The sequence below is a fragment of the Chamaea fasciata genome, unplaced genomic scaffold (genome assembly GCF_029207755.1).
Source record: "Chamaea fasciata isolate MVZ Bird 193981 ecotype frontalis unplaced genomic scaffold, bChaFas1.0.hap1 SCAF_1, whole genome shotgun sequence".
NCBI lineage: Eukaryota > Metazoa > Chordata > Aves > Passeriformes > Sylviidae > Chamaea > Chamaea fasciata.
The window spans coordinates 71,379,513-71,392,697 of NW_027094086.1; the positions used below are offsets into that span (position 1 = coordinate 71,379,513).

The window sequence follows — 13,185 nt, forward strand, 5'->3', positions numbered from 1 at the left end:
AATTTTTCTACCAGATGTACCCCAACCATGACCCTTTAACACTGTCTGGTTATCTTCCCTTCATTCTGACACCTGCCACAGCAAACGTCAGCTCACCAGGGAGTGTTGCCCTTTGCTGACACGTGAATATTTCAGGGAATGGAGGGCTTCTGATCTGTAAAGGAAATGGCTCCTCAGTGTTACCATCTGTATGCTCCTTCTTTGTTTTCAAGCATGTCTCTTGGTGGGTTCTCTGACAATAATGAACTCAGATTTCCAGGGCTTCTCAATGTGTTGTTAAGGCTACTCCTATGGCTTCAGTGTTCCTGTGGGTCAGTATGTCAGAGGCATAGGTATGTCAGGGCTTTTACTTCCTCAGGGTTTTGGGTAGTACTGAACATGGTTGTGTGATCCTGCCCTGGGCTCCGTTAGGAGGAGCTGTGTATTTCCTGATGGTTGAGAGAGGTGATTCTTTTTCACTACTTGGGACAGGTGACATGAAATCTGAAGTGCTGGGTCCAGTCCTGAACTCCCCAGTGCATAAACAGTACAAGTTTTAAGGGAGTGAGTCCAGTGAAGACCACAAGATAAGTCCAGATAAAATATAAGTCCAGTGAAATCCACAAAGATGACTGAGAGACTAGAACATCTTTCATTTGAAGACAGGATGAGAGAGCTGGGGCTGTTCAGCCTAGAGAAGAGAATGCTGAGGGAGGATGTTGCAACATGGTTTCCTTTTCCTTTGAATTTTTTTTAAGATGGGGAGAGAAGTGTGTGAACTATTCAAGAAATGTGCACATCATGGATTCATACAATGTCATCATGATGCTTGATTCTCTATTCTTTTCGTAATAATTGCTGTCCTTTTTTGCCCTTTCAGCCCCTGCTATCATTCATTTTTTTGAAAGAGCTATTCAGTGAGTCTTGTATCTTTTTCAGAGGATGTAAAAACTGAGGTAAAGCCCACTTTTGGTAGTGTTCAGTTAAAATTCTCTTCTTCATTCCTATTTTACAATTTTCATGTTGGATTTCATCTGCTATGGCCCAGTCACAGCAGTGTGAATCCCTTCTGCAACTTTTCCCATGTTTTGCTAATTTTGAATACCCTGAGCATTATTAAAACCCCATCAATCATTGCCACATCACTCTTCCACCTCTTTTTTATTAAAAATTTAGGAAGACACTAAATAAATTCTTTGCGTCCTCTGAATCAGTTCTCTCAGTGTAAAAGTTGACCATTTATTTTCTGCTCTCACTTCCTTTTTTTTTCCTTTTACCAATCTAATATTACCTCAGTTCTCTGAAGCTGACCTGGTGTATAGGAAGTATGGAAAATAAACATACATAATCATGAACTCTTATAAGATGATGGAGCATGTTTTATTGGACCTGCTGTTCCAAAATGTCTCAGCATTAGTATCTGTGGCTTTCTATACTTCTGAGTAGTATTTTGGAATATAAAACTCTACCACAATTATTGTTTAGCATGATGTAAACATATTCTTTAGTTTTTCCCTTGATAGAGGACAGGCATTTTAATTTGATTGTTTTGCTTTTCTTTTGTTGGAATTAACAGTTTTACTTTCTCTTATAATAGTTGGTAAAATTCACTGTTAGGCTTTTTTAATGTCTAACATGTAGAAAAAACTCATTGGATCTCTTGAAATGTGGTATATTCTTCTTGTCGAACTAGCTAATTTGATTGTTTCATTAAAATTAATTGCTGTCATTGCACATATTTTCTGTGTATGTGTGAACATGCATATCTTAACATGGATTTTCATGTCCTTTCTAACCAGATTAGGTTTTTATGTATCTTATGTGTATGTCTCTTCTTAGAAACTTTGAAAATGTTTTCAATATATGTTTTTATTCAGCTCCCTTCAAATTTGAGGTATGGTGCTTGGGTGTTGAAAAATTACCTCCTTGATAGTCCGTGTGAAATTGAAGTTTATTGCTTTGGACTTGAGTCTGTTTACATATACTGCATAATTATTTGGGTCTTTCCACTTCTAAAATGTGTTAATTGCAGTTTAGACTTCTGAATAGGATGCAGCATGGTCTTAGCAGAAGTAAATGCATTTGCTTTTACATTTATGATGGCATAGAAAGACAAGGCTTTAGTTTTAATACTATGCTATAACATCTTTCTCACTGTCCTTAGATGAACAAAAAAAGAAATTATTTATATAGCAAGAAAGGGGGTATCAACTGTCCCTTTCAGAGAAAATGCTTGCTGTGATATCTGGAATTATTGCTGCAAAAGGTTTCTGATCTTAATATTTAACACAGTAAAACACAGGAAGGAAAGATGACAAGGATGAACAATGAATACACTATCTCTGATGGTTTTTATTTATCTCATTACTAAAAAAAACCCCAAACACTTGGCATATTGTTATCTGGTCCAGTTAAGAGTGAAATCACTGCAAACAGATGCCATTGTTAAGCTATATGGTGCTTAATGAAGTTGTCTTTCGCCTCACAGGGATTTAGCAGTGGTGCAGCAGAACAGATCTGTCTTCTTGACTGCCTAGACTATAATGTGGCTGAACAACGGTGGAAAGATACAGCAGAAAGATGAGAATTAAGTGAGGAAGGGGATGATGGTAAAAAACAGGTGTGAGGACATAAACGAAATTCTTTTTTTCCTGAGTGTGTTCAGGAATAATCTCAAATGTACTAGAGATGACGGTAGCTCAGTCTCCTCTTTCTGTAGCAGGAAGGACCAAAAATTATTATGAAGTGGTGGGTCACTGCTGATGTTCCTTGTGTTATTCCTTCAAGATCTTATGTCTCTGTTATTGATCCCACGCAGTGAAAGAAAAGGTTCTGTGACACAGAAAGCAAACACAGAGTAGACAGCATGCAATCAGTTTATATCTTGATTATTTCAAATACTAATTTTCCTTCCTTTCCAGGAGTCTTTCATCTTACTGTCACATTAATATGTGACATTTGATGGTCTCTTATTGTAACATTGTTTTAAAATATCCATTTTCGTGCAATCAACTTGCTTTTATTCTGTCTCATTTTGCTAATGGTTGTCGTTAATCTTTGGGCAGAGGCTGTAATGACTGTTTCTTGATGACATTTAAACCCAGACCTGTGCACAAAAGAAAGGGATTTTTACTTTGAGAATTCTCTATGATCAAGAACAAGGCATGATTTACAGAATTGTTTACTGCTTCTATGACAATTATTGGAAAATAAAACTTTATATTTGGTAAAAACAGTGAAGTAATAATTTATTTTGGACATGATTTTGTGGAGTATATCACAAACAAATCTTCCTTGTTGACTCTATTCTTGAGGTTTATGGCATTCCAGGCACTTGGGAAACATTGGTTTTATTCAAATTAATATTTAGCTTGTATGTTTTATTCTATTGTTGTTCAGGGTTCAACTTTCCTCTCCCAGATCCCTTCTAACTAGGGAATGGTTCTACAACCCTTTCTATTCATAGTCTCGCTGGGCTTTTAGTTTTAAAGTCACTTTACTGTTACTTACTCATAACTGCTTTACCTTTTTCTTTTCCTCTGGAACGCTTTTGACTCTTAGCGCCAGAGCACAAGAATGTCCTGCAGGGTAAGGACATGGTTCATCTAGCACAGTAATGTGTCTCCAAGAATTGCAAGAGAAGCTGCTATGGAAAGGCAGCATGCCAAATCGATCACTTTGTGTGGTCGGTTTCCTTCATACCTTGCCCAGCCTCCCATGTGTGTTAGTGGCATCACAGGATAAATTTCTTTGCCCTGTTTTTTTATTCTGGGTTTATGGATAAGGTGTCCATGATTTAGTTTAATGACTTTTTGGTCCTGATAGTGTAAGTTCAAGAAGGTCACTATCCTTCAAAACTAGGTAAGGGATAGTGGCTTCCTTTTCACCTTTCTTCAACCAACCTTTTAGTTCCATTGAATGCCCTTTCTTCTGGTGTTTCAGGGTTTGGTGAACACCATTTCCACCTTCACCTATCCAATGCTTTCAAAATTTTAGCCTTTTTCCAGATGACTCAGAACAGAAGCTTATTTTTGTACTCTAGATTTTTTATTTTTTTTTTCCTGTGGGTAGTTTGTTTTATTCTTTGAACATTGCCTAGGTAGATGTTTGGGGGTTGGACTTCAGAATTACAGTGGCAAAGAGCTTTACATATTTGCAACCTTTAAGCTGCCAACACAAAGTTTTTAATATACAGTTTATTGCTTGTATAAATACCCTTCTAATGTCTTAAAACATATATTGTATTAAACCATGAACATAGTATTTGTAACTATTTTTTAAGATTAGTAGGTGATACCAAATGTTATGAAACCTAGCTATTTCTTTAGGAAAACAAGTGTGTCTTCTGTGCAACTAGGTATACAGACAACATTTCAAGTCAGTGGCTGGAATCTAGGTGTCTTTCCAAGGGAAAATTCTTCAGTTAGCTGATGATGTTTGCTCCTTTTACACAGTGACATGGAGGCTGATCTTGAAAAACCTCTGAAAGTGATCCTGTAGTGGGCTGGCTACTTAGCTTGAGTTTTTGTGATCTTTACAGTTTAATTATGGTTATACACTGAAAAGCCAGCACCGTTGCAGTTGTCCCAAAGAAGAACAGATATTTTATTAGCTGTAGCCTCACTACTGCTGGCTGTGTCCAAAGAAGTGCTTTTACCTAATTCATACCGAAATGTACATTTAGATTTGCAGGCCAGCTTCAGTGCCAAGGTATTGTGCTCCTTGGGGAAATTCTGGTCAGAGTAACATTAGCTTGAGTGAATTTTACACATGCCAAGTCTGTTTTGATTAACCATCTTAACACAGTGTTTAAAAAGGCTGTCTAGGTGGGAAATAGTGAGTCATTGTTGGAACATAATTTGTATAAAATGAATGATTAGTATCTTTTTTAGTTGTTCTCAGTGCCAAAGCAACATCCCCGGTGATACCCTGTGTGCTAGGAAAGACAATTTTCATGTGTAAAATATGTTAAAATTTCTACTCCATGTACTCTTTACAGTTAAGGCAACCCCACTGAGGAGTAGAAACTGGTGACACAAGGGAGACAAGGTGTCTCAGAACAGGTTGTGTCCAAAAAAGGCAGCATGGATTCATGGCTTGGGTCCACTGCAGTTATGCCATCACAGTCTAAACTAGTGACATTTCCAATAGCAACATCTGCGAAGCACCAAATATTGTCAACTTCATACCACTTCTCCTAGCTCACAGTCAACAGAACAGATTAAAGTCTGTAGTAGCCAATTGTCTTGGTTTGAAAAGACAGGTGTCTGCCAGGGAAAGGCTGGAGCCTCCCTTGGAATGGAGAATGTAAACCCCTTCCCTCCCAATTATTATAATTTTGAAATTGGGCTTTCAGGCAAAAATATGGGAATAGGAATAACAATTCTTTACTAGGAATATTAAAAATGAGAATGTAGTACAAAAAAAGCAAACAAACTAAAAAAGAAAACACTGACAGAGTCAGAATACAACCTGAGACCCTGTTGGTCAGGGTGTTGATAGCAGTCCAATGAAATATCCTGGAGTGACAGATGTGGCTCTATTGGAGTAAAGATAATCCTGTAGAAGGGTGACTTTTCCTCTGAAGGTCCAGTGGTGGTGAGATGGGTCTGGTCTTCCTCTGGGAATCCAGTGGAAACAGGGTGTCCTGGATCTCAGGTTTTATCCAGGTAGGAATGCTTGGCTCCTCCCTCTGGGTGGAGCATCTCATAATGGGATGATGTAATTTCATGCAGTGAGCCTTAATGGCCCATTAACAGAAGATATGCCCCGGAGGGAGGATGGGTGGTGGAAGAGATAAAGAACACTGCCCCACCTGGTTTTAACAGCTGGCTTATTAACAGAAGCCCCCCCCCCCCCCCCCCCCCCGAGCCACAAGGAATGGATCATAGAAGAGAAAAACACCTCCCCAGCTGGTTTCAACAGATGGTAACAGAATACATACTTTTGGTTGCATCTTGCATTGCAACCCCAGGCACCAATGTATATCTAGAGATTCTGGAACAAAACTGCCAACATGAAAAATACTCAGAATGGGTTTAACTTAAAGAAGGATCTACTTCTCTATCTTGTGCAGCCTGAATCTTTCCAATTTGCACGATGAAGATGTTTACTCACAGTTTTATGTTGTGTTCTGTGACAAGAATGAGTTTTTGTAAGGGTTCATGATCATCATATCCCATAGTATTGTGTCATTTTTCCATTTGGTGTCCAGCTCTCTCCAGTGACATCACTGCAGCAATCTGTAAGTGAACTTTGGCTGCCCTTCTGAAAGCAGCTGCACAAAATCTGCAGAAAAATCATCTGTTACGTACCCATCCAGGAAGCTACACTACAGCAGTGCACCATCCTTTGAATCACTGTGTAAAAGAACTGCTTACATATAGGATTGCAGTGTGGCCCTGCTGAGGTATGGGAGAAGAAATACAGAGAGCAGCAAACCCACTCAGAGTTTGCTAAGCTCTGACAGTCAAGAGTGATGGGCCAGAGTCCTGGATAACCCTCAATCAAAGCAGGAAAGCCACATACTTTTGTGTAAGATGTTACACCACTGTTAACTGAAGGGAATGCTACGTGCTGTGATGCACACCATCAGTGCCCAAGCACTCCCATCTCCAAGGTATGAATAGCATAAACTCATGTATAAAATACTGGAGAATCAAATTCCTAAGGCAATGTAACTTCAGATCGGGACAAAAAACACATTTCAACTAGGCTGTCATAGTGATGACCCCCACAAAAGATTGCTTCCAATGTAACACCAACAAGCCTTGTGGTTATGCACAGTTTGGTGGAACAGGCTACTTTTAATAGTGTCAAAAATAGTGCACTGTAAATTAACACTGTGTTTACTGACCAGAACACACATCAATTGCAGGCATGCTGTGATCATTAGCATTAGCAAGTCTTGCAATGAGATAATGGGGTCTTTCAGAGCTTGGCATCACTGCTTTTTAGGTCAGCGTCAGCAATATCCAGCCGTTTCTTACAAAATGAGAATGGAAAGGGCCATTCATGAAGAAGATCAATGGCAAGGGCCATTGTCCATTCTGCAGACTGTGACTCAGGCCAAGAAGCCTGTTCCTCTTTCTACCTGCTCAAAAGCCTTTGTGTGTAACTGGCATTTTGAAATATGTTGCAAGGTCCCAAGTCTTACATACTGTGTATGTCTGCAATCAAGATGAAGGGTAGAAGAGTCTCATTTCAGCTTGTGTGGAGCATGTGGAAAACAGTCTTGAGCCATTGTGAAATAAAAAAGCCACCTCTGTGACAAAAGGAACTCCCTTAGGTGGTTACAATATTACTAGAAATAGGAGAAAAGCAGTGTGGCCAAGAATTAAAGAGCTGTTGACAGGTGCCATTTCCTACACGTATTTTGGAAGAGAGTTTCTGTCTTAGCGTGTCTGATAGATATCCTACTTTACAACAGCATTCTCATGCCAAATTTCAAGACTGAAAATATACACAAATATAAGAATTGACGGGTCATTTTTTTTTAAATCAAGTGTTCTTTAACACAGTTCCTCTGCAGCTGAGCCTACTTGAATATGTAATATCAAGTGGGGTTTAACCTCCTAAAAGTGTTCTCTGTTTGTAGTTGTTGAATGTTGAAATTATCCATTTGTTTTGACCAAGAAAGCAGTGAGGTAACTTATAAAACAGTTGTTTACAGATATACAAGGAATTTGGAGCTGATACTGCTGATATCCCTAGAAGCACTTCAAAATGTCAAAATCTTGCTCACATGTTTAGCAGCCTGTTATATGTCAAAGTTGAAAAGGAGCAGCAGCATATTCTGTCCTACATCCACTTAGAAGTTTGGAAAAGTACCTAGCATGCACTGCACAAATGGAGTGGATCCTTTAGTTTGGCTATAAAGTCAGACATCAAAAAATATGCAAGTTATATTTTTTTGAGACAAATCAGTTAAAGAATAATTTTTTTATTTCTTAAAAATAAATTTTTCACACATATGTGAATACCACAAAGGCAATGAGAAAGCTAAACTTGGAAACAACAAAACCTTGTTTACATGAAAAATCACCGAGAATGGGGGCATTTGAAATCCTTTTTCCAGGGCTTGGATCTGGGATTCTTCTTCAAACTATTTTTAGTAATAAAATCACAGAATGGTTTGGGTTGATGGAAACTTATAGGTTATCTACTTCCAACCTCTCTGCCATGGGTAGGGCCAACCTTCCACCAGACCAGATTGCTCAGCCTGGCCTTTAGCTGGAAACGTATTTTAGGCAGTTGGTCTTACATGCTGGTAGGATATTTTGCCTTTGGCATCTGTTCATCTTATGCCTGTATTAGAGGACATTTCACATCCCTTGTTGCTGCCTAACTCATTGTTTGGGTTTTCCTATATATTGATGCCTGTTTTCATGACAGAAGATGTAATTGCTTTGACATGATTGCTATATATGCATAATTGTAGTCTGTTACTGCTATAGGAATCAAAGTGAAGCTGATGAGTTTTACTCCTTTCCCCAGCCTTTCAAAGGCACATGCTATATTTCTTTTTTCTAGCCTGACAGAGTTTTCTACATCTTTCCCAAGTTTTAAGACTCTCAGTTGATTCTGTCAGTATCACAGCTGATTTTTCCTCAGCCCGGACAGTTTTAAAACATCATACTGGCATAACCCTTCACTTACTAGACCAAATTTGTACACCCTTTTCTTTGCTGTTGATTTTGCTAACATCTGATTGCTGTGAAAACTTTTAGGGAGGACTGAAACCAGCCAGGTATCAAACACTTTTGTTTTCTTGTGATATCTGCTGGTAGATTGGAAGACTAGAGAGGCAAAGCAAAAGCTTTGCCTTTTCCTTGCTGTGTTTTCTTATTATCCCCCATTTCCTTTGTAGTTCTTTCATTTCATGCCTTTGAACTGTTTGACTCTTGAGTATATGGGAGAGCTGTCAACTTTGAAAAGGGTATGAGAGATCAGGAAGGAGCTGAATTGATCTTAATGGAGGGGTTGGAGAAAGACAAAGGGATAACAGAAGTGGACATCCTTTTCCATCCAGTTCTATCCCCATGATGGAAAAGAATGCCTCCACTGTCCTACAGGCTTCAGTTTTGACTATGCAGTTGTGACATGCAGATGTGAAGAATACTGACTGACACTAAGGGATATGAGCAGCAAATTACTCTTGCTCATACCTGCCTGGGAGATTTCTGTATTCTGTCTGTACTGTGTATGCAGCTGCTGGATGGTGAATAGGCTTGCAAGTCAACTCAAACTGATGGAAAGCCTGACGTGGAGATACAATTATATACAAGCTGGCACATTTTCAGAATCGCCTACTTACTTATGTGTGCAAAACTTGTGTCCCAAATCTAGTTACATTTCCTCAAATGTGTGGTGGGATTTGAAACATAAACATACCATCAAATATATATATTTTCTATGTATAGCGAAGGAATCCCTTTTGCTGTTATGAGTTGGGCTGTGCATTTTTTCCATAATGTTAGTTTGGACACTAGTACCCTTTAAAATAAGCTGGCAGGAGATTCTGCATATGGACTGTGATTTTCTGAAGCTGTTTTTCATGATTAAATAAATGTATTACCTTAAAACGTAGCGATTTTATGAAATTTGACATAGGTCATGTAGATACACATGAAATACAATCTTGTTAAATCAAATTTCTTGGCTAAACCTGAGTGCTTTTTTTTTTTTTTTTTTTTTTTTTTTTTGTATAATGTCGTGTATATTATGTTGTGAATTTTTAGTTCATCAGGACATACAAAATCTCTCTGCATTGAAATTAAGGCTCTGTGAGGACTTTGGCAGATTGTTTTGTAATGCAGGTCACAATCAGAATTGACCACTCCTGGGATACCTCCTTCCTTGCAAATAGAGCATTAATTAAAAAAAAAAAATTGAAAGTATAAATTTGAAGTAAAATTTGAAAAAAATTTGGGGTATTCTGTAGGTCTGAAATCATGATTTAGTATCTTGAATCCACACTTCTTAAGTCTAATATAATGCAAATTTTCCGACACTCTTCAAAATTAATTCTTCCTAAATCAATTTTTTTCAGTGGTTAGCAGTGACTTTCCTGTGAAAAACTGGTGTGTAAGTTTATCCTGAAGACTGTTCAAAATTAAATTCTATTTTCTAATCTTATTCCAAAGTGAATTTGACATGCTTCTTTTCTGTCTTGGTGTCTTGCACAGGTGTCATTTTTCTTGTTCATCATTTTTGTGGTGTACACCATGCTGCCCTTCAACATGAGGGATGCCATAGTTGCCAGCGTCCTGACCTCTGCCTCGCACACGATTGTGCTCAGCGTCTGTCTGTCGGGTACAGCTGTTGTAAAGGAGCACTTGGTTTGGCAGGTAGGTGCTTTGTGGAGGTAATGATTAACTCTGCATCGGATAGCCTGGTAAATGAGCCAGGAGTGCCTTAGTGGCTGCTTGAGAGTATAGACTTATTTCTGTCTTGGTGTCTGAAATGCTAGTTCATAGGTAATTCGCTTTCTAATAATGGGGCTGTCAGTAATGTTATGTCTTCCTGAATTACACACGAAAGTGGTGGAATCTGCAGACATGTAGCACTTACCAATGTGAAAACTTACATTGCTTGAAAAAAATAAGTGATGCAGCTGTACTGTGGTAGGTGCACTACCCCTCTGGTTTATAAAGCACGTTGTTCATCTCCTTACCTCATTGAGGCCTTGCTTCCAAGACCAAGGATTTTTTCCAAGTAGAAAAATGTTATCTTTGTCATTGTTCCTTTGAATATGCTCAAGTCAGCTGGGTTAAAGATCTGCTGTGAAGACACTGCCCTCTACAAGTCTGCTGTAGGTCTTGTCCTCCTTCTGTAATCCTCAGCCATTTATAGGAATTTTACAGCATCACCCTGACTGTTCCCAATGATTGAATAAGACTGGCTGGCTCCAGACTTCATGGCAGTTTGGGAACCCATCTGTGCTTGCGGTTGTGTCTTAGATTGTAACTCAACTTTGATAATCTACCACATGACATACTGCAGATTATTAATTTGTGAAAATCCGAATATTAGGAGTTGTTTTTTCTTGACTCTTCTACAGAAGATGTTTTAAATGGTGAATTTTTATGATTTTAGTTGTAGTGCTGTGATGATCCTAGCTGACATTGATAGAAATCTGTATTTTTTAAGGAAAACATAAGATTTCACTCTGAAAAACAATAACATTGGGTTTTTAGTATATTTATGCCATGTTTAGGAAACAGAATTATTTTACCTTTTGTATCAAAATGCCACTTTAGCTTTAAAATAAACCCAGTTTTATAAACATACTAATAGAATAAGAAAGACAGGCATCATACTATTTATTGCGAATAGCATTAAGAACAAAGCAAATAATAGCTTCTACTTACCTTTTGAGATACTTACAGCTTAGTTTGAAAAAACACTGTGCTTCAAAATGATTTTAGAAATGTCCTGCCTCGTAACTTGTTGTTCAAGAAAATGCATTTTATTTCCAGTTATGGCTGCAGAAATGTGTTCTATGGAATATTGAAATTGAAGTCTGGTAAACAAAATATGTTCTAAGATGTAATTCTCTGTAGAAATTTTAAATGATGAGCATGGTAGTTTTGCTTTTCTCTTGCTGATTTGGATTAGTTGAGTGGTTTTCTGTGGAGGTTGCGAAGTTGTGCTGTATGTTAAGCAAGAACTGTGATCATTCGCAGTTAATATTTAAGTAATTCAGTAATACAGTTATTGATATTTGTAGTGGAAAAAATCAGGGAGAACTTTACTGTTCAGTTTTTTGTTAATCTATGGCTTTTATTCTGGGCATCAATACACTGCTAAAGCAGTATTAATGTCTGCCACTCCTCTAAAATTGTCCTGAGTTAAAGTTGCTGTTTGCAAAAGTTATTTATTTTTCTCGCCTATCTTTCTGGACCATTTGGTATATCTAAAACAATACCTACAGAAGAGGTTGTATTTTTAGACACATCGCCTCTGCAGAATCAAAAGAAATAAATCATGGTTTGTGAGGCAAAACTATTGTCTTTCATGTCTTCTGTAACTTCCTGTTTCATTCAGGAAGAGTGGCAGTCTCTCCATAGTTTGTAAATTTGTTAAGAATGTTTAGTTTTTTGTGTTGTTTCTAGTTTTTTTATTCTGTCTTTGTAAAATGTGTTAAGTGTTAGGAATAACTTGGCAGTCACTGGAAGTACTGAGTGCACTGCATTCTTGTGAATTTGGGGGAAAGACTAAATGATGCCCCCTGATTCCATTTCATTTGCCCTCTGTACACTTTTAGATTATTATTTTATACTTCAGCATGTAAGCAAAAAGTGTTTGCTTTGTGCTCTTTGCTTTTGAATATCGAGACCACAAATAAGGGCTTAGACTGGAGGTACTGATTGCACTGAAAAGAGAAATATCATTTGTCAATGATATGCCTTATGTTGATATAGAATATTATAGTATATACATCTTGTGTATTTTACAAACATCCTTCTGTAAAGAATACCTGCAGCACCTTTGTAATTACTTCCTGTGTTTTGAAACTTCCATATCTTCTCTGAGCTTTCTCCTGGCTGGACAACCATTTTTCCAGTCTTTCTTCTTGTGTCAGGTTCTCCCCATATTATGTGTTTGATTGGCCTTTGCTGGACCCTCTTCGATTTTTCAGCATCTTTTAGTGACTGATTGGCATCTGATAACATTTTAAAAGTTAATCATACCTTCAGTCTATGAGTAGAGAAAGATGGATGTTCCGAAGCATCTGCTCATTTTGAAATTTGGCAGAGCCTATCTGACTGGTTTTGTCATTCCTTTGTTATCCTCTGTAAGATTTTACATCAAAAAAGTGGCTTCTCTAAAGCCGCAAAGCTTAGGGTGCTCTTGATCCAGGGTCTGTTGCACTTAGAGATACTGAGATGAAAGCCTCCTGCTGGGATAAAGAATCCTTCAACAGACTCTCTGCTGGTTACATGAAGTAGTCTCTGTTTGACCTACATGTCTTCTGGGGAGAGGGAATGCGCCTTGGTTTAAAAATCAGGAGTGGTGGAGATGCGCTTCCACAAGCCTTCATACTTTTTCCATGGCTGTTGAGCATCAGTGTTAGAATTCTGTTCATCTGTTGTAGTAGGAATTTGTCTAGCCTTGTCATCCAGCTTCTGGATTTCATTTTTTTGGCCGGTAGGCTGACAGACCCAACAGGATCCAATTTCTGTTCCTCCCATGAGAGTGTTT

General features: G+C 38.1%; 1 protein-coding gene across 2 annotated transcripts in view; it reads left to right on the forward strand.

Annotated features, from left to right (window-relative positions):
• The window catches only part of ADCY2 (adenylate cyclase 2), a 207,527-nt gene that overhangs the window by 55,225 nt on the left and 139,117 nt on the right, over positions 1–13,185 (forward strand). For both annotated transcript variants that reach the window (XM_066185951.1, XM_066185962.1), the window contains exon 3: positions 10,167–10,328. In XM_066185951.1, the coding sequence (XP_066042048.1) occupies positions 10,167–10,328 (162 nt within the window). The remainder of the gene's footprint in view (positions 1–10,166; positions 10,329–13,185) is intronic.